Source organism: Pristis pectinata, chromosome 35 (genome assembly GCF_009764475.1).
Source record: "Pristis pectinata isolate sPriPec2 chromosome 35, sPriPec2.1.pri, whole genome shotgun sequence".
Taxonomy (NCBI): Eukaryota; Metazoa; Chordata; class Chondrichthyes; order Rhinopristiformes; family Pristidae; genus Pristis; species Pristis pectinata.
Window position 1 is genome coordinate 11,274,250 of NC_067439.1, and position 27,365 is coordinate 11,301,614.

The 27,365-nt window shown below is 41.0% G+C and overlaps 1 protein-coding gene across 3 annotated transcripts in view; it reads right to left on the reverse strand.

Moving 5' to 3' along the window:
* The window catches only part of LOC127586352 (metastasis-associated protein MTA1-like), a 107,457-nt gene that overhangs the window by 9,892 nt on the left and 70,200 nt on the right, over positions 1-27,365 (reverse strand). The window contains exons 9-18 of one of the 3 annotated variants that reach the window (XM_052044243.1): positions 27,102-27,201; positions 24,915-25,103; positions 20,966-21,040; positions 18,875-18,933; positions 18,080-18,201; positions 17,183-17,334; positions 15,272-15,458; positions 4,865-4,954; positions 1,685-1,828; positions 1,097-1,174 (exon numbers count right to left, since the gene is read on the reverse strand). In XM_052044243.1, the coding sequence (XP_051900203.1) occupies positions 1,097-1,174; positions 1,685-1,828; positions 4,865-4,954; positions 15,272-15,458; positions 17,183-17,334; positions 18,080-18,201; positions 18,875-18,933; positions 20,966-21,040; positions 24,915-25,103; positions 27,102-27,201 (1,196 nt within the window). The remainder of the gene's footprint in view (positions 1-1,096; positions 1,175-1,684; positions 1,829-4,864; positions 4,955-15,271; positions 15,459-17,182; positions 17,335-18,079; positions 18,202-18,874; positions 18,934-20,965; positions 21,041-24,914; positions 25,104-27,101; positions 27,202-27,365) is intronic. The other 2 variants (XM_052044240.1, XM_052044242.1) reach the window with 2 other exon arrangements.

Here is a 27,365-nt window from a genome sequence, read left to right on the forward strand (position 1 = left end):
TAACGCTCCAAAACATCCATGAAAATAATGGGTACTATCTCAAAAAGCCAAACACCACATTAATATCATCATCCCAAACTTAAACTAGCTGCTTGTTCCCAAACCCACATTCCAGACAGACAGCTGTCACAGCGCAGAGTTCATAATTTGAAAAAGGAGTTTGTTCTTTCCTGTTTTCCAGCCAGCACATTAACTGGAGAATCAGTTCCTCCAAGTACTGGAGTGACTCCATCATGGAGCCAATGTCCGTGAATGACTTGATTAATGTCAACCTGGCCCTCTCCTTCCAGGTCCATACTTTCCAACACAGACTCAGGATAGTCACCGCAAGTGGCAACTCTGATGAAACTTTACCATAGCTCACCAAGACTAGCTCCAGAGCTTCACCTCTAGCCCTGACTAATTCAGCAAAGGCTGGTTTGAATGGGGAACCTTCTTGTTTGTAGGTCCAAGCATTCCATTACCATAACCAGCCATAGATGACATGCTCCATTGTGGCCCAATCATCAGACCTTCCAAGCTGGTGAAGAGAGATACAAGGTTCTTCCTCTTAATGTGCTGTACATCCTTATCACAGACTACCCTGCATGACATGGTATCTGAGAGCAAACTTTACCTGACAAGTCAGAAATGAGAACTTTCCCAAGTTTCCAAGGGCAAATAACCATTCCTATTTCACTGCAGCATCTCAATCCATGCCCCTGCATGAAAGAAACAGCACTGAAGACCCTCCCTGCCTCAAACAAAATCAGTACAGTAAAGTCCACTTGGAAAAGTGGAAAGTGGGGAATAAACTGAATCACCTCAAGTGCAATAATTCCCACAAATTAGGCAATGAGGTCCAAACTTAAGAAGTTAAAGGCAACAAAGCTGCTAGCCAAAGACTGACTCAGTCCTGGAACAAAGATAGATCCTGTTCCCAGACTGAAGTCTTGCTAAATGCACAAACCATTAAATGGATAAGTAATTCTACATCTGATAGGGGCTTTGGTTGTTCAGAAACTGATCTGTGCTGAAATGCAATGAGGAGAAGGCTGTTTTGGAGGTTATCAAAGCAAAGGGATTTGCAAGGGGAGTGACAACACAAAGCACTCACGATGAGTGTGTAGCCGTGAGCACGACTGCGCAATTGTCTTACCCCTAAACGGCATCAACAGACGTTTCTTCATAGTGCCTGGTAAACAAGGACCAATAGACAGTGATGAAGAACAATATAGAACACTACATTCAGTTAAGCTGAGACACGATCAAACTATAGTAAGCATGGCTGGACCATTTAGTAAACCATTATTAGGCTGGTCATCTAAATCTTGTCCCTCAGCTCTGTAGCAGGAGTTACCAAGGAACCAAGCAACGTTATGGGATACAGGTTAGGACAGCAACATTATGTCACCAAAGAGGATAAGCAGATCCCAAGTAAAATTAGACTCCATTATTGAAAACCATGTTGTACATAGCTCCAACTGGGGCAGGAGCCCATACACAGTCTGTCTCAAGATCTGGTTTGATGTCAGCATAAATAGGTTATGGCCATGTCAACTTTTGTTATAACTCAATCACATAAGTTTCCTCTTGTGCTTGGTGTTTCAGAAAGAAGTAACAGTGAGGATAACATTGAATCATAACTCAGATCATTGGATGGGTACTCAATCATCTACCTGCTCATTCTATATGATATACTGACCATCAATGCCATTGTGCTGCTCATATCCACGCTTGCCCAGAATTGTTGGAGAGCCATGGTTCAGGACAGGGAGCACCTTTGCAGGGGTCACACTTCCTCCATGTACAGCAAGACTAGGGACAGCCTTAACAGGTGGGTGAAGTTCTGCAGAGTAGAAGAATACAACATGTTTAACTTAACCTTAAAACAAACCCACAGACTTTTGCTGTGGTACAACTCCACAAATGCTAATAAAACTCTCATGTCCTGTCCACGTCTTTGTAAGCTCTAAACAACAGCCAGGTTTCTTCCCAAATGCTGCTTGATCGGCTGAGTGTGTTTCCAGCATCCTGTGTTTTTATTTGATGTTTCCAGCACCCGCAGTCTTGTTGATTTTCATCAGCAAGTTGTTCAAAGTATCATACATCACGAAACAGGTTCTTCGGCCCGTTATGTCTATGCCTACCAAAAAGTGCTGATCTATGCTAATTCAATTTTCCAGAATTTAGCCTCTAGCCTTCTCTGCCATCGTGCTTCAAGTGTTCATCTAAAGATATTTGCCTATACTACCTTCAAAGAGTGCATTCCAGATTTCAATCACCCTCTGGATCAAAAAATTCTTCCTCATGTCTCCTCTAAAACTCCTACCCCTTAAGCCTATGCTATAGACATCTCTGCTAAAGGTAAACATTCCTCACAATCCACCCTATTACCCAACCCTTTCATAATATTGTATCACTCAGTCAGGCTGCCACTCAGTCTTCTCCGCTCCAAGGAAAACAAATGCAGCCTAGCCAATCTCTCCTCAGAGCTGAAATACTCTAGTCTGGGCAACATCCTGGTGAATGAAAATATAAAAAACTGCAGATGCTGGCATTCTGAAACAGAAACAAAAAGTGCTGAAAACACTCAGCAGGTCAGTCAATAGATGCTGCCCATTTCTCATTCCACAGATAATACTTGACCTTCTGAGTTCTTCAAGCATTTTCTGTTTATGTAATATCTTGGTGAAATGCCTCTGCATCCTCTCCAACAGAATCATGACCTTCCTATGTGTGACGACCAGAAATGCACATAGCAGTCTGGACATAAACCAAGGCCCCTTTGTTCCTCTGTACTTCTCACAGTCCTTCCATTCACTGTGTATATCCTAGTCTTACTAGTCCTTCCACAATGCATTACCTCACATTTTTCAGCAACCAAAGACTATCCCTCCTCAATATCAACACCCCCAAATCTGCAAACTTAATGATCATACCTCCTACATTCACATCCAGACCGTTCATGTCTACAACAAACAGCAAGGGTCCTGGCACTGATCCCTTTGGAAAACATTGATCAGAGGCTTCCAATAACAAAAGCAACCCTCTACAATCACCCTTTTCCTCCTTTCACCAAGCCAAATTCTGATACAATTTGCAAAATTGCCTTGTATTCTATGTGGAACCTAATCAAAGGCCTAACTGCCGTCTCATAGCTCCACTGACCCAGGCTCAATTCTGAACTCAGGTGCTGTGTGTGTGGAGTTTGCATGTTCTTCCTGTGACCTCATGTGTTTTCCCCTGGGGGCTCTGGTTTCCTCCCACATACCCAAGACATGCAATTTGGCAGGTTGGCCAGGTTCTATGTAATATAACTCGCAGCAACTGCACCGCCCTCATTTACACATTTAGTGATCTCCTTGAAAATGATCTCCTTAAACAAGAATAGTTAGCACAACTATTTTTAATTCCTGTCTGTTTGAACTCAGATTAATCTGCTCCCTCAAATTTTTCCCAAGTAATTTCCCTATCGTAACACTCACCAACTTTTATCGATGCACCATAGAAAGCATCCTATCTGGATGTATCACGGCTTGGTACGGCAACTGCTCTGCCCAGGACCGCAAGAAACGGCAGAGAGTTGTGGACACAGCCCAGCGTGTCACAGAAACCAGCCTCCCCTCCTTGGACTCTGTCTTTACCTCTCACTGCCTTGGCGAAGCAGCCAGCATTATCAATGACCCCACCCACCCGGGTCATTCTCTCTTCTCTCCTCTTCCATCAGGTAGAAGGTACAGGAGCCTGAGGGCACGTACCACCAGGCTTAAGGACAGCTTCTATCCCACTGTGATAAGACTATTGAACGGTTCCCTTATACGATGAGATGGACTATGACCTAACAATCTACCTTGTTGTGACCTTGCACCTTACTGCACTGCACTTTCTCTGTAGCTGTGACACTTTACTCTGTACTGTTATTGTTTTTACCTGTACTACCTCAATGCACTCTGTACTAACTCAATGTAACTGCACTGTGTAATGAATTGACCTGTACGACTGGTATGCAAGACAAGCTTTTCACTGTACCTCGGTACAAGTGACAATAATAAACCAATACCAAAATCATGAACAAAGGACACCTGTCAGACCCCAACAATCTCTTCCCTTACATCCCATAGCTGCCTGGGATACATCTAATCAGGCCCTGAGGATTTATCCCACTGAGATATTTAGTACCTTCTCCTCTTTGACAGGAAATTGTTCTGGAATTCCACTGGCCCCTCACTGAATTCTCCAACTACAAAATCATTCTCTATAATGAATACATTTGAGTAGTATTTATAGATGTCAAATATAATCTTTGATCCTAATACCTACTTCCTCTTCATACACTTACAAAATGCTTTGGGATTTTCCTTAATCCTGCCAGCCTGTGCTATTTTGTGCCCTCTTCACCCTCCCAAATACTTCCTTAATTACCCCCTACACTTTCTATACTCCTGCACAGCTTCTCCTGCTTTCAGTTCTCTAAATCTGCTGAAAGCTACCGTTTAACAAGAACACATTGGCCCTGAATTCTAATTCATTTCTGAATGACTCTTATTTAATATTTTATTTAAACAATTACAAAAAACTGAAGCTGGAAATCTGAAAAAAGACAGAAAATGTTGGAAGCAGTCCGTCATTGCTGATTTTGTTCACTGTGATGACCAAACTCATTCTAATTTGAATTTTTACAGCCAATAGAAAACACTTAACTCATCAGTCCTCACTGATCCAGAAGCAGGCTCCCAGATGTGCTGGACCACTGTATACCACATGTGTCACAACTACCTGCTTTTTATCCTCCCCACACAACACATCAACATGTATAAAAAATTGTGGTGATCGCTGGTAATTATGGAGTAGATTATGAATCTGTGCAGATGCGGCTGCTTACCCAAGTATTTTACTATAGATTCCAGGGACTTCCTGATGATGGGTTTGAGTTTAACCGATTTCTCTCCAATTTCTGGAAGTCTAGCAGTGCCTATGAGAGTGAGAATGGAACATTAGCACAACCAAGGAACAGCAGCTGTTAGATTAATTCCATAATCTGTCCAACAGTTAACCAAAAAATGAGGACACGTTCAAAATGTAGGAAGACAAGCATGAAACCAGGTATTTCATGACATTAGATTACTTTGAATATACAGTATATCTTTACTTGTCACACGTACATCGAAACACACAGTGAAATACATCTTTTGTGTAGTGTGTTCCAGGGGTAGCCCTCAAGTGTCACCACACTTCCGGTGGCAACAAAGCATGCCCACAACTTCCTAACCCATACATCTTTGGAAGGTGGGAGGAAACCGGAGCACCCAGAGGAAACCCACGCAGACACGGGGAAAACGTACGAACACCTCACAGACAGTGGCCGGAATTGGACCCGGGTCGCTGGCGCTGTAATAATGTTACACTAACCGCTACATTATCGTGCCTGCCATCCACCCACCTTCAGATTTCCTCATCTAAATCTATCAGTGTGTCCCTCTATTCCCTTCTCTTACATGCTTCTCTAGCTGCCCACCAAATGCATCTACACAATTTGCCTCCTGTAGGATCAAGTTCCACATTCTCACCACTCCTTGGGTAAAGGAACAGCTTCCGAATTTTCAATCAGATTTCTTGGTGGCTGTCTTATGATGACCTCTAGCTAGGCTCTTCTCCACAAGTGGAAGTATTTGGTATCCAGTCTAGCGAAATCTTTCATAATTTTAAGGACTCCTCATTGATAACCCCTCAGGATTCTCTTCTCAAGATAAGAGACTTAACCTGCTCATCCTTTCCCAACTATGTAAATCCTTGCATTTCTGGTATCCTCGTACATCTTTGCTGTGCCCTCTTCAGTACCTCTACACCCTGCTTATAAATTAGTAACCACAACTGAATGCAGTACTCCAAGTGTGGTCTGATTAAGCCGTGATACACGTTTAACATAATGTTCCTTATCAATTCCTGAGTTGCTTGGTATGCATTTTTTTTAATGGCCTTGCTAACCTGTGGCACAACTTTTATTTGTACTCTAGGAATCCTTTGTTTCTTTAATTCAACTTGACCTGCATCTTCCAAGTGATCTCCCTATTCTTCCTTTCGAAATATATAACCATGCTGAACTTCATTTATCAATTATTTGCCCATTCTGCAACTCATAAATCTCCTCCTGTAATTTGTTGTGATCCTCCTCTAACTAATGAAGTAACAGAAGAGTGTCTACGAAGGAAATGAGGGTGACATTATATAGATGGACTTCTAAAAAGCATACAATAAGTCTAATAGGTGGCCATGGAATAGCAGGGGCTGTGGCAGGATGGACTAAAACAAAAGGCTAAGCAACAGGAAACAGGGTAGTAGTGAAAGATTGTTTTGGGACTGGAGGGAAGTATGCTGTGGAGTTCCCCAGAGTCAGCACTAGGACCACTGCTTTTCTTATTCTATTTCAACGATTTGTATTCGGGTGTAAATATCCTGATTTGCAGATGACACAAAACTTGAATGCATAGTGAACTGTGAGGAAACTTCAAGGAGATATGAATAGGCTGGTGGAATCAGCAAACAGGTGGCAGATGTAATTTAATGCTGAGAAATGTGAAGTGTTACATTTTGGTAGGATGAGAAGAGGCAATATAACTTGGAGGGCTCGACTCTAAAGAGCATTCAAGGACAGAAAAATCTTGTGGTATATGAGCACAGTTCATTGAAGGCAGTTTGAGAAAATGGTTAAAAGCAAAACATGCTAGAGATATTCAACAGGTCAAATCAAACAGCATCTGTGGAAGGAGAAACAATTTCACTTCAACCTGACCTGAAACATTGAATGTTCATCTTTCCAGAGGTGCTACCTGACCTCTGAGTGTTTTCAGAATTTTCTGGCTCATTTCAGACTTCCAGGACCTGCAGTTTTCTTTCTCCATTTATTAGAAAACAAGGCATACTGGGTCAGCCACAACTGGGATTTAGTGTCCAGTTCTGGGCACCACGCTTAAGATGTAGAAAGCTTTAGAGAATGTGCAAGGATGAGGGAGTTCAGTATGTGGGTGGACAGCATCAGCTGGAGCTGTTCTCCCAGGAGCAAGGAGTGTTGTGAGGGGATCTAATAGGGGTATTTAAAATCATTAAGGGTACAGCGAGAGAGAAAAACTTTTCCTATTGACATGGGGATCGAGAACTAGGAGATGGTGATTGGCAAAAGAACCAAGAGCCTCATGAGGAATTTTGTTCTACAAAGCAATTGGTTAGGGTCAGGAATGCATTGCCAGGGTAGTAGTAGAGGCAGAGTCAATTGCAGCACGTAAAAGAGAGCAGGATAAGAACCTGAAAGAAAATTTCAGTACTATGGGGAGATGGCAAAGGAGTGGGATCAGATGGATTACAGAGCCACTTTGGATTTGATGGCCCAAAAAACTTCCTTTTATGTAACAGACGTAATTCTATATCTCTATCCTTCATTTCCCCCATCTTATTTTGGTATTATCTAAGAATTTAGAAATTGTACTTTCGATTCCAGACTCTAAATCTGTAGTGTAAATAGTGAACAGCAGTGGTCCAGCACTTGTATAACATCTTCTTCCATGAGAATACCTTTCCTCAACTCCCGAGCATTGCCTTCTGTCCTGAAGCCAACTATCAATCAATCTGCTATTTGTTTCAATATTCATTTGTTTGTTCAAAGGTCGTTTAAAATCTAGATACATTCTATTAGGTCAGTTTTGTTATCCATACTAACTATTCATTATTGTCCTTCAGTTTCTAGGTGTTCTTCCAATTTCAACTTTAGGTAGAATTTCATTATTTTTCTTTCCACTGATGTTAATCTGACTGGTCTATAATTTTCTTTACATGCTGCACCCTTTCCTAAACATAGGTCTATGTTAGCTATCCACCTGTTCTAACAAATTGGGTCTGCTACCTATTTCCTTGTTTCTTTCAATATATTTAGAGGCAATCCATCTGGGCCAGGGGTTTTATCTTCCTAATTTGATTAGTTTATTTTATATATCCTATTTTGAATAGACTTTGCATCATTCAATATCATGTTCATCTGCTCTATCTCCCTGGTAAGTACCAATGCAAAATAATGGCTTAATACTTCCACAGGTACCTATTGTTGCCTATAGTATTGTTCAGTCTATCCCTTAATGTCTCTATTCCCATCCCAACTTCCTGCTTTTTATTTATGTATCTGTAAAACATTTCATTGTTTAGTTTTCATAGCAAGAACGTAGCAAGGGTAATACCAGAGTTTTGGGAAACAATATTCAAATAAAGCCAAATAACAAATTATAGTAAGTCGCTTGAAGGGGGAATTCATGGAATGCATGCAAGATGGATTTCTGGACTAGTATGACACAGAATAACCTCATTATTCTTCTTTTGCACTATTTATTTATTTTTGTAACTTAATAAGTAATTTTTAGGTCTTTATGTCTTGCACTGTGCTGCTGCCACAAAGCAACAGATTTCATTACATATGTCAGTGATAATAAACCTGATTCTGATTTATGTTCATTGATTATTTCATCATTCCTTTTTGCTTTCCTAATTGTTTTATCAAATCTTTTCCTCGTTCTTTCATCTCCTCACATCATACACTCTGCTGTGTAACTTGATGAATATCATTTCATTGTGCCCCTATGTCTTTGTACCAATGGAATCTCATGAATGTCTTAATTTGTTCTTTTCTTTTAGCAGACTATACCCTTCCTTTAGTCTACTGGACGGCATTTTAAATGTTTCCCATAGTTGTTTTACATAGCTGTTTGCCAATATTGTTGCCTATATTATCTCTTCTCAGATCCTTGCCAATCAACAACTTGATTTTCATCATTATCTAAATGTGTACTATGGCACTATTGCCTAGATATTCTTCTGCTTTTACTTCCTTTATCCACTAGTTCATTCTCCATTACCAGATCCATTATCAAATACTTCATAGCTGACTTCTTACAGTCAGGCATACACTGCCAGAAAGCACTTCCTTTGTCCCCTTTAGCCAACTCTTCTGTCCAATTAATATCAATTATGGTTGAAAACCTCAATTAAATTTTTTTCACTCATTTTCCTGACAAGAAGCTGCATAACTTAAAAACCACACAACTAGACCAATGCAGATCACTCAGGCAAAGAGGAAATCACATGATAAACATGGTCATTTTGACAAGTTTTATTTCCAGAATTATCCATTTGCCATGATAAGGTACAGAGCATAACATGGAGTGCAACACAGTGGCTGCACAGTGATCAAATGTTGGGAATTAAATATTCGGGGATAATAACTTCTAGAGTAGATAGGTAATGTGGAAGAGAGACCAGTAGGTAGAGGGGTTTCCTGAAAACAAGAATGAGACAAGAACAGGGAGAATAACTCTTAGTTCAGAAACTCAAGTCTGGTGAAGCTAAGAGACAAAGAGGAGAAAACACAAGGGAGTTAAGTTTGTAAGCTCCCACATAGTAATCGTAATAGTAATCAGCAAGAACGTATGAAGGGTAATACCAGAATTTTAGGAAACAATTTTCAGATAAAGCCAAATAACAAATTATGATAAGTCGCTTGAAGGGGGAATTCATGGAATGCACGCTAGGTGAATTTCTGGACCAGTATGTCACAGAATCAACAGTGCAATAGGCCATTTTGGGCCTCCAATCATGGAGGGTTAATCAGCAATCTTATAAAAGGATTCTCTAGAGAAATGTGACTGTATTACAAAATAATTTTATAGCAAGTTTCAGAGTGATTTGATCAAGCCTAAAACTACAGTCAATTTAAATAAAATCAGAGGTATGTTGGGTGAGTTGGATAAAATGGACTGGGAAATTAAAAAAAGGTATGACAGCAAATAATGGCAAGTATTTAAAGAATTAATTCTCAATGAATATACAATTTGTTGAGGATTAAAACTCCAGTGGAAAAATGTACAGCCATAGCCCACGAGGATAATGTTGTTTAAAAGAGGTGGCACTTCAATGCATATTGCAATGAATAGGATTAAGCTCAAGGTGTACATGTGTTTTAAAAATCTAAGGTTGATCAATAATTTTCTAGAAGAAACAGACTGAATAATCTACCAAGCAGTATAAAAAAAGAAATTATGGGGAAAGAAATTGCAAGAAATTATAATGGAGATACAACAGTGACATTGGACAAATAGAGTCTACTTTCACCATAAAAAAAACATAGCTGAAATTATGGGGACTGTGCGTCTCAAGAGAATGAGGAACTTAAAAGTAAATTGATACAAGAAGAACACAACAGAAATGAATGGAACTAAAAAGAACTAAATTCCATCTGACTTCGAAAGTTGATTGCAGTTTCTAAATTCTGAGGTCCCTTTGGAATGGAAGAATGCACAAGTCCTGCTGAACAAGAGTGGGAGGGAGAAGCATGAAATCATAGGTCAGCTAATCAGCAGAGAAAAGGCTAGGATCTCATGAAGGAAATGATAACAGGCTACTTGGGGGGGAGAAAAAAATCACGGGTCAAGTACGCAGTGACAAGAGTTTTATGCAAGGTTTAACAAAACTATTGTAGTTTTTGTTTTGAAGATGTAACTAACAAGCTAGATGAAGCAGAAGTAGTGAATGGAATATAGTGGGATTTTTAAGAAGCTTATCAGACACCTGTCACACAGACATTGCTGCACCCTGTTAGGATCCAAAGGATTGGTGGTCGTATATTATCACAGAATGCAGATCAATTAATGGACAGTAGGTACAGGGTGGAACCAATGAGTCATTTAAGAACGGCAAGGTTTAATTAGTCAAGCGCCTGTTGAATCAAAGCTCAGGCCTCAGCAATCTGTGTCAACAACTTAAATGAGGGGACCAGGTATAACACTTCTCACTTTGTTGGTTATACGAGGCTAGAAGAAGTAAAATGTGAGGAAAATATAGAGGCTGCAAATGAAATGAGTGGACAGGAAGGGCAGTTGCCTTATAATGCAGGAGTGTGTGAAATTATCCACTTCAATAGGAAGTAGGAAAAAAAAATCAGAATATTTTTAAAACAGTAGAGATGAGTAAATGTTATTACGCAAAGGAATTTAGAGATCCCTTTGCTTGAATTATGGAAACATGTTAGTAACATCAAGTGACCAGAAAGGCAATATTCTGTTGGAGTATCATGTGGGAGTTGGAGTATAACAATATCAACATGCTGCTGCAATTATACAGGACTTTGGTGAGGCCACACCAGGAGTACTGCATATAGTTTTGGACTCCTCATGGAAGGAAAGATGTACTTGTTTTTGAAGGCGTAAAACGAACGTTGAACAGATTGATACCTGGAATGAGAGGGTTGCATAATGAGGAGACACTGCATAGGATGCATGTACATACAAGAACATCAGAGATAGCAGCTGGAGCAGGCGACCTGACTTTTTGAGCCTGCTCCACCATTCAAAATCCCAGTTGATCTTTTATTTCAGCACCATTTTCCAGCAATATCATCATATCCCTCCATTCACTATAGATATTTTGAATTAACTCACTGACCAAGTGTGCATAGCTGCGAGGACAGAATTCCTAAAGTTCACCACCCTCTGAGTGAAGAGATTTTCCTTCCTCTGTCTTACCTCTTGCTCAATATCTGACCTTGGGTCCTGTACTTCCCAGTCAGGGGGAAAATATTCTCCCTGCATCTATCCTATTAAGTTCTTTAAGAATTTTGAATGTTGAGGAATGCCCCTCTCATTCAAAGAACACAAGAAAATAAGAGGAATAGGCCACCTGGCCCCTCAAGTCTGCTCTGTGATTCAGTATGATCATGGCTGATCTTCGCCACGCCTGAACTCCTCATGTAACAATTTCACAAGGCCCTCCATTCCCTAACCTTTCATACATTTATCTACCCCTTCAAAATATCTCCAACGATCCAGCCTCCGTAACCCTCCAGGTTAAAGAATTTCAGGGATTCACCATACTCTTCTAAATAGAGGCCTAGCCTACTCGATCACTTCAGACACCGCAAACTCACCATCCCTGGAAGCAGTCCAGTGAATTTCTGCAGCATTTCCTCTATGGCAAACTATATCCTTTCTTAAGGAAACCTAAACTGTACACAATATTCTGGGCACACTCTCACCAAGACCTTTTACAATTTTAAGAAGGCATCCTGTAATCAAACCCTTTTGTTATAAAATCAACCCTTTGCCTTCCTGATCCCCTGATGAGTTTGTACATTGGCCTACAGTGACCTGTGTACACACCCAGATCCCATTGAACATCAACACTTACCCAATCTCACACCATTTTCTGTTCTGTTCAAAGTAGATGACTTCACATTTTTCCACATTATATTCCATCTGCCAAGTCTTTGCCCACTCACTCAGCTTATCTAATTCCCCCTGAAGCTCATTTACATCATCCTCAGAGCTCACAGTCATGCACACAGAACAAAGAACAGTACAGGCCCTTTGACCCACGATATTGTGCCGAACTATATAAACCTACTCTGTGATCAATCTAACCCTTCCCTCCATATTTCTTCCATTCACAAGCCTAAGAGTCTCCTAAATGACCCTATTGTATCAGCGTCTACCACCACCCCCAGCAGTGCATTCCAGGCTCCCACCACTGTAACAAAAAACCTCTGACATCTCCCCTAAACTTTCCTCCTCTGACAAACTGATGTCTTCTCGTATTGGCCATTGCCGCCCTGGGGAGAAGGTGCTGGCTGTCCACTCTGTCTATACCCCTCATAATCTTGTATACCTCTATCAAGTCACCCCTCATCCTGCGTCACTCCAAAGAGAGAAGCCCTAGCTCACTTAACATTTCCTCATAAGATATGTTCTCTAATCCAAGCAGCATCCTGGTAAATCTCCTTTGCACCTTCTCTAAAGCTTCCACATCCTTCCTATAATGATGCAACCAGAACTGAACACAACAGTCTAAGTGTAGTCTAACTAGACTTTTATAGAGCTGCAACATTACCTCACAGCTCTTGGACTCAATCCCCGACTAATGAAGGCCAGTACACCATATGCCTTCTTAACCACCCTATCAACTTGCATGGCAACTTTGAGGGATCTATGGACTTGGACCCCAAGATCCCCCTGTTCCTCCACACTGCTAAGAATCCTGCCAATAACCTTGTACTCCACCTTCAAGTTCATTCTTCCAAAGTGTATCACCTCTCACTTTTCCAGATTGAACTCCCTGCCACTTCTCCACCCAACTCTGCATCCTGTCATATACCATTGTAAACTACAACAACCTTCTACACTATCCACAACACCTCTGACCTTTGTGTCATCTGCAAACTTACCAACCCATCCTTTCACTTCCTCATCCAAAACATTTATAAAAATCACAAAAAGCAGGGGTCCCAGAACAGATCCCTGCAGAACACCACTAGTCACTGACCTCTAGGCAGAATACTCTCCATCTACTACCACCCCCTGCCTTCTGTGGGCAAGCCAACTCCGAATCCACGCAGCCAAGTCTCCATGGGTGCCTCATGATTTTCTGGATGAGCCTTCCATGGGGAACCTTGTCAAACACCCTACTGAAGTCCATATACACCACTCTACCTTCATCAATTTGTTCTGTCACCTCAAAAAACTCAATTAGGCTCATGAAGCATGACCTGTCCCTCACAAAGCTATGCTGTCTATCCCTAATAAGACTATGCTTCTCCAAATGCTTGTAAATCCTGTCCCTAAGAATCCTCTCCAATAGCTTGCCTACCACTGACGTAAGACTCACTGGTCTATAATACCCAGGATTATCCCTTATTACTTTTCTTGAACAAGGGAACAACATTGGCCATCCTCCAATCTTCTGGTACCACTCCTGTGGCCAGGGAGGATGCAAATATCATTGTCAACACCCCAGGAATCTCTTCCCTTGCTTCCCATAGTAACCTGAGGTATATCCCATCCGGCCCTGGGGATTTATCTATCCTAATGTTTTTCAGAAGCTCCAACACTACCTTTTTCTTAACTGTTAATAAACTTGGAAAAATGACATTTGGTCCCCTCAGTCAAATTGTTAATATAGATTGTGAATACTTAGGGCCCCAAGCACAAATCCTTGCAGTACTCCACTAGTCACAGCCTGTCAACTCCAGAAGGATCTGTTTATTCCCACACTTTGCTTTATGCCCAATAACTAAGTTCTCTATCCACATCAGTGTATTACCCCTAATTCCATTTACCCCATGTCAGCATATCACCCTAATTTCACTTCTAACCTTCTTGACCAGATGTGTAGGACATCAGAAACCTTTCAAAAATCCAAATACACCACATCCACAAGTTCCCCATCATCTATTCTAGTAGTCACATCCTCAAAGAATTCCAATAGAACAAACACAGTTTACATTTCATGAATCCATGTAGGGTCTGCTCAAAACTATTATTTTTTTAAGACATTGACTCTGGCCCCAAATAGTTGATGGTGCATGTATAAGGCCCTACCCAAGTTGCAGGGTAAACTTCAAAACAAAATTTGCAAGTTATGGACAGTCAAAATTGTGAGAAAGTAGTATTAACCGTGATAACTTGCACTTTCATTTCCAGTGGTGAGGGTGGCAGTGAAGTAGCTGAACCAGATAAACAGTTGAAATATTTTTTTAAATACTTCAATCAGCCCATTAAACCATGCCTCTGGACCGTAGTTACCATTACCTTTGTAACTGCAGTTTATCGTTCAATTAACACTATATAGATCAGTGCTCCAATTCAGAGACATGATAGACTTAATTTGCAGGATCTGTTGTGGAAACAGGCAAGTCTGGGATCTGGGAGGGGCCAAGAGGGAGGCCATGGTCACAAATTCTAAATAGTCAATCAATGTGCTTGTTCTGGTTCGTTGTTTAGAACAGAACTTCTTCATGGGTATCGAAACTTATTGCATATATGTAGCACCTTTAATCTATGAAGATACCCCAAAGAATTTCAAAAGAATCAGACAAAATTTGACACCAAGAGATGTTTTAAAGCAGCCAAGAAAAAAAAACACTTAAGGAATTCCAGATACTGAGGCCTTAATTGTTTAGGACACAGCCACCCATGCTGTTCAAAACAAAAGGCCAAAACTGGAGGGTTTGTAAGAAGTTAGAGAAATAGAAAGGTGAAATGTCTGTTTTAAAGTCAAGGTGGTGGATGCATCAAGATTAATATAGAGAAAGGGAACACGGTGGATGAAGAGGACTTCGTAGAGGTGAAGGTATTAGCAGGAGAGTTTTAAATGGATGTCTATTTATGGAGAAATGTGGTTGAGAGGACAGATATGACAGAAATCAGGTTGGTGAAAGTTATAGAGAAGGTACGCCCATTACAATTCTGCAATAAAACTCACTCACATTCGGCTTTGATAGCTGCGCTGTTGATTGGTAAAAAGGGACGCCGTGCTGCCTGCCGTGGACGGAATAGGTTCCGACAGTAATACCGTGCAATTTTGGTTAGTCTCGTTGTCTGAAGACAGAAAGCCTGCCTAGTCTTCAGTGTAAACTTGGGGTTGGCATTCTTCACCCAGTACCCATGTGGATTCTAAAAAATAAAAATAATTAGAAGGCATGCACAGCAAAACAACATTATATCTTGCTTCTGCTTCAGCTGCAGAGTTTGTGAAGCAGAATAAAACATTCTGGTCCCCTCCCGTTACCCACAGCTTGCATAGAATCTAAACAAAATGTCAAGCTTGTAAATGTTTTTTTAAAACTGCCAGCAGAAAGAGAGAGAAAAAAAAGAAAATCACAGGGATTTTGTCCATAAGCACTTATGGTTTAGATCAGCATTTTAAAAAAATGTTTACCCCCGAGTATGGAAAATACCAGCAACCACTCCAAATTCTACCATGGATACACTTCAGAAGAGCTCAGCAAGGAGTTGCTGTTCCTAGGTAACACTTCCCTACCCCATCCCAGCCCCCCACAACAGCTTTCATATTCTTAGTAAATCCTCTTAGCCACCCCTAAACCCCAGGGTATGCCCAGGTGTCCATCAATCAACAGCACTCCCAACCAATTTGTAAATCAGATTTCAATCCAATGTCTCAAGGACAGAAAATGGTAAGAACAGGATCAGGGTATTAATTCTAATCACTTTACACCTTCAATCCCATCTCATCACTCATTCTCCCCTAACTCAGCTCCTCACCAGTTCCAAACTCAAATCATACAGCTTCCTATTATATCCTTGTATCCAAACCACTTGCATCCCTTACTATCCCACACACGGCATCCCCTACTATCAAGTATATGGCAGCCAAGGGGCTGAACCTAGTGATGAGTTGGAGGCTGGGTGGCTACCACATGTGACTTGGGACAGTGTTGGACACTGATCGAGTAAATAGGAAGGTCCTATTTCCTTCGGTGAGGATCAAAACCAAGGGCACCTAGGTATAAAGTAATTGGAAAGAGGGTAAATGAGGATTTTTTTTCTGCCCAGTGAGTGCTTGGAGTCTGGAACTCACCATTTGAAAGGGCATTGGTAGAAGAAACCCTCATCACATTAAACATCACAAGGATGTGTGTATTTGAAGAGCTGCAACCATTAAATCCTCTCCCATCTAAACTATTCACTGCTCTACACTGCAGCCAAAGGGCTGGACCTAGTGTTGATTGGTGGGAAATGGTGGCGAACTTCCTCAATTGTCACAGACACGATGGCCAAATTACTTCCTTCAGTGTGTTAATTTTTTTTAATGACTTCTATGGTCGCTCCTGACATCCTTCAGTACTTGCCACTTCTCCCTTATCCCACTCACATGCTTTCTCCCTCACCCTTGAGATTCATGGCCTTTCCAATAATGAACTGGAGGAAACTTTTGCTCAATTAGTCCCAAATGTCAGACAAACATTGAAAGTGCAAGGACAGTGGAAGAGAGTCATAAGAATTAGCTGTTGTCATCATATATGTGGAAACTGAGGCTTTGCTTTCTGATGAAGGTGTAAATGAGAAATGTGAGGGAACAAGGATAAGTGCTTGGGAGACTGCTTCCCGTCCGAGTGACATATTCCACTAGTAACCTAAACCATTTAATTGTGACATGCCACCCTCTCTACAAAGAAGCTGGATTACTCTCCTGTTCTCACGTCCTAGCTGCTTCCACGTGATCAAGACACAGGATGATTCACAGCCAATGGATCCAGGAGGGTTAAACCTTACAATTATCTTAACAACATTAGAAACAAAACCCTGTGACATTCGAGCAAATTGGTCTCCCTCTCTTTAACACCTCTTCTCTTGTATCATGAAACTGTAACACTTACTGAGCTATTACGGTTAGGCCCAGGTCTCTCACCCTCGAGCCTTGTTGGCATCTTCAGGCCACCGTACTTCTTCCAGTAATTCCAACAAGCTGCACAAAGTCTGCACTGCATATTAGGAGGGCCCCAGGAGTACCACTGGTATGACTGAGTTGCTAAAGAGGGAAACATGAAAAAGAGTATCGTTGTCAACAGTCTAAGAAATAAATCACATTCAATTATCGGAGAAGGAGTCCATGGGTACTGTGTACTTACATTGATGCGAATTACTAAATTAGTATCACACAGAGCTTATGTTTGTGGGGGGGCAAACAGCAAAAAAAAAGAACAATTTTCAGATGGTATTTAAGATCAACAGAGTCTCTTATCACTGTGTAGGAGGTGGTAGAAGAACAATGCGAGTTAAACAAAAAGGGTTTGAAAGTGGGCAGGATCTGGTGAAAGATTCAGAAACAAAATCTATACAGCATGGATCTGATGGTTGACACCCATTGTACTAACAGTGGAGTACCAGAACCTGGTGATGGTGATAGTGGGAAAGAGGAGAGAATATGAACAGCCCAGAGAACAGGGGCCGCTTTGGAGGGAGGATCGAGGCTGCAGAGAAACAAAAACGCCCAGGAAAAGTACAACCCAGATCAGATCAGATACAGAGAAAAGATGTCCCACCAAATACCCCAAGCCAGGTACACTATTGTTTCACTTCCCAAATCAGCCACCTTGTTGCTCCAGTTTAAGTGATACTTGGTTCAAGTGTTTATCCTCCACTGCTGCACCATCCCCCCAAATGTAGGCTTGAGCCAAACAATTTGTGATGATCACAGGGATCCCACTCCTGCTGAGTGGAAAAACAATATGCTGCATGCTGACACTTTAGGATAAACAGCAGATTCTACTCACTATAGCAGCTCTCACAGGCCCTGCCAGCTCCTCCATTCTGTCCCTGGAAGCCAGCTCCATTCACCATCCCTGGCTTGCTGACTGTGTTATTCACATTGATCTGGTTAGGGTTTGGTTTGTTGCTGTGGAAAATGCGAGATGGATGTTAAAAATTGTGCATTTTGCTTAAAGTAAATACTAAATGTTAAGAGCTGCACCTGGTAAATCAGCTTTAACACTATTATTGGTGGTGCAACTACTGCCACTCTCCTTAATTACAAGAAAGGAAAAAAATTGGTAAATGTAGCGAACAACTTAACTGCTTTAGAGAATCATACAGCACAGAAATGGGCCCTTTGGCCCACCTCGTCAACACTGACCATGATGCTTAATCCCATTTGCCTGCATTAGGCCTTTATCCCTCTATGCCTTTCCTATCTAAGTACCTGTCCAAGTGTCTTCTAAATGTTGTAATTTTATCTTCTTCTACCACCTTCTCTGGCAGCTTGTTCCAGATAATCATGTGAAAAACCTACCCCTCAGATCTCCATCACACAAAATGGAAGAAAGAAATAAGGTTGTCCCCTCCAGTTACAAGTAAAGGCCTTGCAAAATGTCATAATTTAACCTAGTGACTGGCCCAGCATTAAACTCCCGAGTCCGTCACTTTAGTGAGCTAGCACGTCTGTTTATACAAAGGTTTCACACCTAGTTCAATCTGGCAACTATTATGATTTTGTATAATTCATTCTGCAAGTAGTACTGTGGCATGACATTTCTTTGACACGGGCGAGACAAATCCATAGAAGTACTTACTAGTTGGGGATGTACACCTGTTTTAATCGGCTCTCTGCTTCAGCTGCTTTCAAACGTTTCTGGAAGATAAATTGCATCAATTAACCACCTCTTGAATTAAAAGGACAATTTCACAAACCCCAGCCCCACCAATCTCTGGATGCACAGACACCCAAACTAGCTTCATTCTTTCAGATGCCTGCAGCCTGAAGCCATTGCATGTGGTGAGCCACTTCTTTGAACCACTGCTGTTTTTCTCATGAAGGTACTCCTCCATTTTGATTGGGTGGGCAGTTCCAGGAATGAACTCAGCAATGATGAAAGCACCTGAATACCTTTCCAGGTAAGGATGGTGTTTGCAGCCAAAGGCCAGATATGCTGTAGCAAGTGACTCTCATCCTGACCACCCAAAGCTTTTCCCACCCACTACAATCAAGGGCATGATAAAATACTCTCCGTTGGCCTGCTTGAGTAGATGTCCAACAACACTGAAGCTCAGTGTTCTGCCAGGAAAAAGCAGCTCCCCATCCACCACCCTAAACATACATTCATCCACCAACAATAGCAGCTACATTACGTGCCATCTAGGAAATTGCAGTCATCCCTTTAACACCATCCTCTCACCTGGCTGAACTTGTTCCTACACTGAAAAACTCCTTTAGCTCCCTTTACGTTCCCCAATTCAAAGATGTGGGAACTTGCAGGGGTCCACATTCTGCACATCTCTTTGTGGGATACATGGAATTTAAATGATTGAAAGGCTGATGGAAGTAGTTACTTCCAAAATAAACAAAGACACAAAGGGGAAAAACTGCAGTAACTTGAATCAACTGAACCACTTTCAAAGAATGAAATCGGGTACGATTGGCTGAACTGTGTTTTGCTCTTTGCAGTATCATTTTATGAAGTCCATCATACCCAATTCAGAACATTACCAGCTTGTGTATTGATTTTTTCTTTTGCACAAGGTGCAAGAGCAGAGAGACCTGGGGGTTCTGGTGTACTGGTGAGTGGAACTAGTATTGCTCTGGTAAACAGCTGGCAGAGTCATGATATGCAAATGGGCTCCTGTGCTGTAACCATTCTGAAAGACTGAAAGCAGGCAATCAAATATTTCATGTAGGAAAGCAAGACAACTAATCAGTCAGTGCATGGCAAAAGGATCTGGTTTTGGTGAAGGTAGTTAAGCAAATTTGGACTAGAATGTAGTTAGACCTCTGGCTTATCGCCATCCCTGCCTGAGAAGTTATTTTACAGTGATTGCTAGGGAATAGCAGCCAGTCAGAATATAAAGGAGCAAGGTACAGGTACAGCAGCCATTAATACAAGTAAGAAACAGCCTTGAAATTGCTTTCAAATGTAATCTACAAACAGTAATTGGTTTTGCAATTACAAGAACAGTTGCATAAACAAACATCTCTGTCTGTGAAGAGAGCAGGCTACTGGCTCACATTTCTGGAAAGTAACAAGACAATCTCTCAACAGATACTTGTACAAAGATACCCTGTTAAGTAGTGTTACATTCATTGATGAAGATCAAGATGTGAAGATGAAGATCTAGGCATTAGAACCAGACACCTTGAATCAAGATATTTTGCATCATTGTGACATAGCTCAATCGTGGTCATGGTTATATTTGTTCTGTCAATCAATATTGAGGTATTTGTGTATCCAAAAAGCCTCCCCTCTCAATTCTGTGGTAAAAGGATGTTTGGTTTTTGTCCTTAGCGGCTTTTAGAATATGCCTGTGAACTACCTTGTCCCTACAAAGGTATCTGTATAATCAGACATGGTCTTGTTCAGTTAAGATATGCTCCCATTTTATGCTAGTCTATGGAACCATTTGTCCACATCCAAAATATTGAAGTACCTATGCAATTGTAACTATTGAAGTTGTATTTAATTACCCACTGATAACTTTGTACTTAGAAGGGTATAAAAACTCAATGTACTTTGAGGGCAGGGAGTTTCTTTCACCAGGTCTCTCCTGCATGTCTGCTTGTGTAAAATAAAGACCCGTTACATCTACAACTTCTGTGTAGCTCATTCAAAGAAAGTCACAACATTGAATGTTCTAACATCACAAAAATAAACAGAAGCACGGTTCTCTACCTGCTGTACATATCTGTCCGTGGTCTTCCACATGTAATAGTATTCGATTATACTGGTCAGCGATTTCCAAGGAAGCTGCAAGAGGCATTGAGAAGGCAGTTAAGACTCCAGAATCTACTGCATCCAACATGAAGATGCCCCCACCTAAAATGCACTCCCTGGAGGATTCCTACATTACATGGCACAAGTGTGCAGCAGGTAATGTGCAGCAGGAGCCTCTCAGCTCCGGTGTCTGGGTTTGATCCCAACCACATGCGTTGTCTGTGTAGAGTTTGCAAATTCTCCGTGACTGAGTTTCCCTGGGTGCTCCTGCTTCCTCCCACTTCTCAAAGTCATTCCAGTCAATACAGTAATTGGTTACTATAAATTATTCCAAGCATACATGAATAAAAGGAGAATCAGTGTGGAGTTGATGGACATATGAGTAGTTTACAGGGAAGTGGGGGAATAATATTGATGGGATTGACTGAAAGACGGCATAGACTTGATGGGTTGAACAGCAATGAATGTTATAAAGAAATATAATAACTACAGCCTTCATAACTGGCACTGGGGAAACAGAGAACCATTACCTGGTACATTTGCTTCTTGCACAACAATATGACATTTTCTGGCAACGTTCAGCCTTCATACGAGTTAAAAACTGAATCTGACTACAGGGTATCAGGGGTTCAAAGACCTTCCCTAACAAACACCACCTTTGGCCAAACACCTCTGAACAACTGTTACCACATGAAATCAAGCCCAGGCTGGAGGTATAAATACAGGCATTACACTGCACCTTCTGCAATCCCAATCTCTCTCTCAGTGCATCATGGCCAATTAAGTACTTGACATAGGAAAACATGGTAAACAACCAGCCAATGCATGGCATGAGGATGATTGACCAGTTGATATGGATTTGGTAAAGGTCATTAGGCAAACATCAAGTAGATTGCATCAGAACTCTGTTCAAAAAAAGTCATCGGCTCTGTTACAGCACCTAGAGACAAAAATAAGGTCTTAGTTTAATATCTCACCTATATAACAATATAGTGTGTCATTTCCTCAGTATCAGTGAACTGTCAATCTATACCAAGTCCTAGACTATGACTTGAAACCAGAACTTGTCACTTTGATGTCAAAACACTACCAACTGAGCATACAAGCCCCTTCACTAGTACCCAAAATCACCCTGCAGATTAAAAGATCATCATTTTGGAATATTAAGAATAATGTCACTGAATTTTTTTTACTGGTCTAGTTACTTCTCCCCTTACCTATAGCAGTCCTCCACCACTAGGGGATGCTGATCTTCACAAAGTACCAAGCTGTGGCAGAATGTGCTGTTGCAGGAATCAGTTGTTCTCACCCATTATTTCCACACTCTGTACCACACACCATTATAGAAGGTATTTAGGATAAGCAGTACAGCATATCTAAAGCCTTCCAATGTTTTGTACCATTTGCAAAATTTGAATTATTCCTCTAAAACCAAGTCCAGATTATTTAATTATTTTTATAAATTTTTAAACCCCAACAGTGACCCCAGGATGATACTATTATACACATTCCTTGCGGTTGCTTTCATAACAACAACACTGGTTATTCTTCAAGTCATTGGCTTCCAATATTCTTGAGCCTCAAGAAGCCAACCCACTCTTAAAACTAATTGTAGACCAATGCTCAATACAGGAGGGCATGCCTTTAAGGTAATGGGTGGGAAGTTCAAGGGAAATGTCAGAGGGAGGTTTTTCACCCAGAGAGTGGTTGGTGCATGGAATGCCCTGCCTGGGGTGGTGGTGGAGGCTGATACGTTGGTCAGGTTCAAGAGATTGTTAGATAAGCATATGGAGGAATTTAAAATAGAGGGATATGTGGGAGGAAGGGGTTAGATAGTCTTAGGTGTGGTTTGAAGGTCAGCACAACATGGTGGGCCAAAGGGCCTGTATTGTGCTGTATTGTTCTATGGTATCAAATTTTAAATCAAAACAAAATTGCAAATGCTGGCAATCTGAAATAAAAACAGAAAATAGAAAACAGGTCAGGGAGCAGTTTCCCTTTCCACAGATGCTGCTGAATTTTCCAGCATTTTGTTTTTATACTGTATGCTGTTGTTTATAATAATCCTCTTTGAAGACAGGGGTGTTACATTCACTGTTCCAGTTCTGTAGCAGAACTTCCATTTTTGGATTTCACTGAAGGATCACAATTAAAATGCAGTTAGAGCACAACAGACTGGCCCATTAAACATCTTTAGGTTGCTACAGAATTGCACCAAAGAACAATATTTATTGAATCCTATGCCTAGGCCATGAATTTGGAGCTGTAACATCAGTATTAGGAGCCGTGTGTTTCAGCTTAAATTTTCTGACCAGCAGGAGTAGGAGTTATCCCTTTGAACCAAAAACGTCTTCCAACTAGTTTCCAGAGAATCACAAAAATATTTGTTTCAACTACTTCACTTTAAATAACTAAAATTTAGATGCTATTATTTTTAACTAACAAATCCATTGCTCAACCTATTCAAAGAACGTAGATTAATTAACACAGTTGACCAACTACCCTATTGTCGCTATAGGCTATAACTGGCAGTCTGCTCACAAACCAGAGAGACTCTGCAGGCAGAGCCCCAGACATCGACACCATCCTCACCCATCTTCTCAACTCCATGCCAAAGGATCACACATCAGGATGCAACAACCCAACTCCTTCACTACTAACAATTAGAACAGAAAATACTGGAAAAACTGTGGAAAGAGAAACAGTTAATGTTTCAGGTCAGAGAACCAAGAAAGGGAAACATGTTAGTATGGGTAGAAGAGAAGGTGGGAGAGCGCAACGAGTGGAACAAATGGAATTTCTCTGATAAATATCAATTACTGAGCCGCTAAGGGGCAGTTAAGCTCCTTTGTGTAATTTGTTGCCTATATTGTAAAGTTAGGCAGTCTGGCCTACTGCGACATGCTCAGAAGGTCTCATCTATTGAAGTGAAAGAAGAAAGGGGTGGCATAATTAAAATGGCCAGTTCTGATAAACAAAACAAATTATCTAAAGTTGGAAAATTGAACATTGCATCCTGCAGGCTGCAACATGCCTAGACAAAAGATACGGTGAGCTTGCAGGAGGCCACAGAGGGTTGGAGCAGGAGTCAGATGATGAATTAAAGCGACAGGCAATGATAAGCTCATGGTCACTCCTGCAGACTGAGTGCAGGTGCTCTGCAAAGTGAACACCAAATCTGCATTTGGTTTCTCCAATGTACAGGAAGCCACACTGTGAACACTGAATACAGTACATTAGATATGAAGAAGTCTAAGTGAATCACTGCCCTACCTGGAAAGACTGATTGGGTCCCAGGAGGGTGGGAAGGGGAGAGGTGAAAAGGACAGATATTGCACCTCCTGCAGTTTCTTGGGAAACTGCTATACCATGGGTAGTAGACAAGGGATCCACAATAGCAGACCAGGGATCCCTTCAAACTGATGTACCAGGAGGTAGAATCTTGGTGGAACTGCTGGAAAATGAGAAGGACGATCAATTGAACACAGAGGATTCTGGGGTAAGGACTAGGAGGGGCTCTGTTTCTCTTTCCACTGGTGCTGCCTAACTTGCCGAGTTTTTCCAGCATTTTCTGTTTTTAAGTTCAGATTCCCAACATTGCCAGTTTGTTTTTTTCCTTCACTATTAAGACGCACCCAGTTCCTTCCACACAAGGCTGTCACTTTCCATCTGTTTCCCCAAGTGACACAGGCTGATAATTCATAACAGTGCAAGGTTATGACAATTATTTTGAAAAATCATTCATTTAAAATAACGAATAACTCAATCAGTCTGGAGAATTGAGCACTCCCATAAACAAGACAGGCATTTACACAGTCAGTCACACCCAGTTAAACTCATGTAAATGCAACAGCTTAAAAGTGACATTCCTAAGTATTGACTGCTTAGAATTCCTAGCTGTACTCACAAAGTCTTGTCGAATGTCACTAAAATCCTTGCCATATTTTTCGAGAGCTTCCTCAAACAGGTTTGCTTCAGAGGCCGACCATTCTTCCATTTCATCCCGGCACAGCACAGGTCCTCCCTGAGGCACCAAGGCCGAAATTGCCTTCGACACGTCATAGTTATTTTTATGTAATGTATCCATGGAGTGAAACTGAAATGGGAACAGAAATGAAGTAAATATCCCACTCAAAAAGGACATGTATTGTGCATTCCCCCATACAATAGACAGGCATTTAAGCAGTCAGTCACACGCAACCCACACCCAAGACAAGCCTTGCTAATCTGGATGCATCATCCTATATACTGAACCAGCAAAGCAGAGGGACAACATCTTTCCACACACAAAATTAGTAACACACCAATAAGTATGATCCAGGTATGAAGATGCAGAAACAAAATCAATGTAAAATGAGAATAAATTAATTTGATAGAAGAAAAATGAACCACAGTACCACTCAGATTTGACATTACAGAAGCATTCACTCACACCAAAAGTCAGACTGACTCTTAAGTTTTCAGGCTTGAAATATTCAACTAATTAACTATTTGTTGAAAACTACAGTGACATTAAAAACATTTCACTTATTTCTTGTATTGGGCAATGGATCCTTCACAATCTACAGCTAACCTTTCAAAACACAATTAGTAGCAAGACCCTACAACTGGCAACAACCAAACAGTAATCCCTTGTGTAACATTAACAGATTTAGATCAAAAATGTGACTTTTTTTTCCAGGATTGGGAGTGCTCTGACCTGGATGGATGTGAACAATTAGGAAAGGAGGGCAGAAAAATAGTTAGAAAGTGCTCATTACAAAGCACATAAGGAAGTGTTCAGGCACTCAGAAGGACTTGGCAACAATCACTAATGTTTCACAGGGACAACGCAATAGAAGACAATTTGTGCAAATCCTGAAAGCAGCAAATGATATGAACTGAATGATTTTGTTTCTGGTGTTAACTAGACAGGACAGTGGGAGACCTACTGGTGATTGCCATTTATCAATATACACAAGCCCCTGTCAGAAAGGCTCTGACTTCAAGACTGAAGCACTCCAAAAACCAAACTGACTTCACTGGAGTATTAATTTTCTCAATTCCTTAACTCCAGCAGGACAATTTTACCACTAAGCCAAGTTACCAACATCTATTAGCAATAAACATTTCTCGGAATCTATCTTCATAAATGCACAGGCCTCACGAGCGCCTAACAATCCCAAGGGTTAGAATGGGATTACGTTTGCCAAGGAAAGAGATGTGGCTGTGGAAGTGAATTTTGGTCAAAATCTTATCGAAGGTGGGAAGGAAAGCAGAAACGAGTGAAGATGAAGGAGGCAAGCAGAAATCCCACCAGAGAGTGGAGGAGAATTTTAAGGTTAGCATTTCTGTCAGAAGTGGCAGTGAATTCAACAGCAAATGAAAGTCAGAACAAAACTGCAGATCTACCTACCTCCATTAATCCATTTGACATGGCCTCACCCAATCACAAATATTCCTTTTGTCCTATTCACCCCTCCCACCACCTTCTCTACAACTTAAAATTAAGTTTGTTTTCCTTGGAATAAAGGAGGCCAAGGGAGACCTGACAGAGGTATACAAAATTATGTGGGGCGTAGATAAACAGAGACGTCGAAAACCAAAGGCACAGATTTAAGGTGAAATATAAGAAGTTTAGAGGGGATCTGGGGGGGAAAAAACATTCACCTTTGTTTCTCTTTTCACAGATGCTGCCTGATCTGTTGCATTTTTCCAAAATTTTCTGGTTTTCATTTCAGATATCTAGTGCCAGCAGTTATCTTTTTTATGAACCTCACGAGGTCTGATTCTCAGTGAATCACGTCTTTCATGAATATCAGTAAAGTGCATATTAGGGTATCAGGGACAAGGACGAAAATTCAGTAAATCTAACATATCAATAGGCACAATGGCTGAATGACCTCTTGTTGCAGCATGTTAAAACACAAAGGATGTCAGTGGATGCAAGGCCAAAAATATCACTGTTAGAGCAGTCTTGGTAGAAAGTATTCACTGCTTTTTAAGTGGCCTTTAGGCTAATCTCTTAATTTATGAAGTGGTTTTATTTGATAATATAACAGTTTAAGTGTGCAGCTACAAAATACTGGAGATCCATGAATGTTTCCATTCTTACCAATGTGATATCCCTGGAAGCAGCAGCAGCACTCATGTGCAAACTTGGTTGTCGTATAGAGCTGCTACAGTCTAAGGCCCGAGCAAATGTCCCAACAGATCTGCAAAAGATAGGGGAAGAAAAAGCTATCAAAAAGACTACGCCTACTGCAAACAGCTTTTAAACGTTTCCTTTTTAAAGGAACACAATTCCAACCAGGCGAGTGAGTAATAACTCATGCAATACATGAAGATCATTCCACTAACCATGGGGCAATACTCAGGA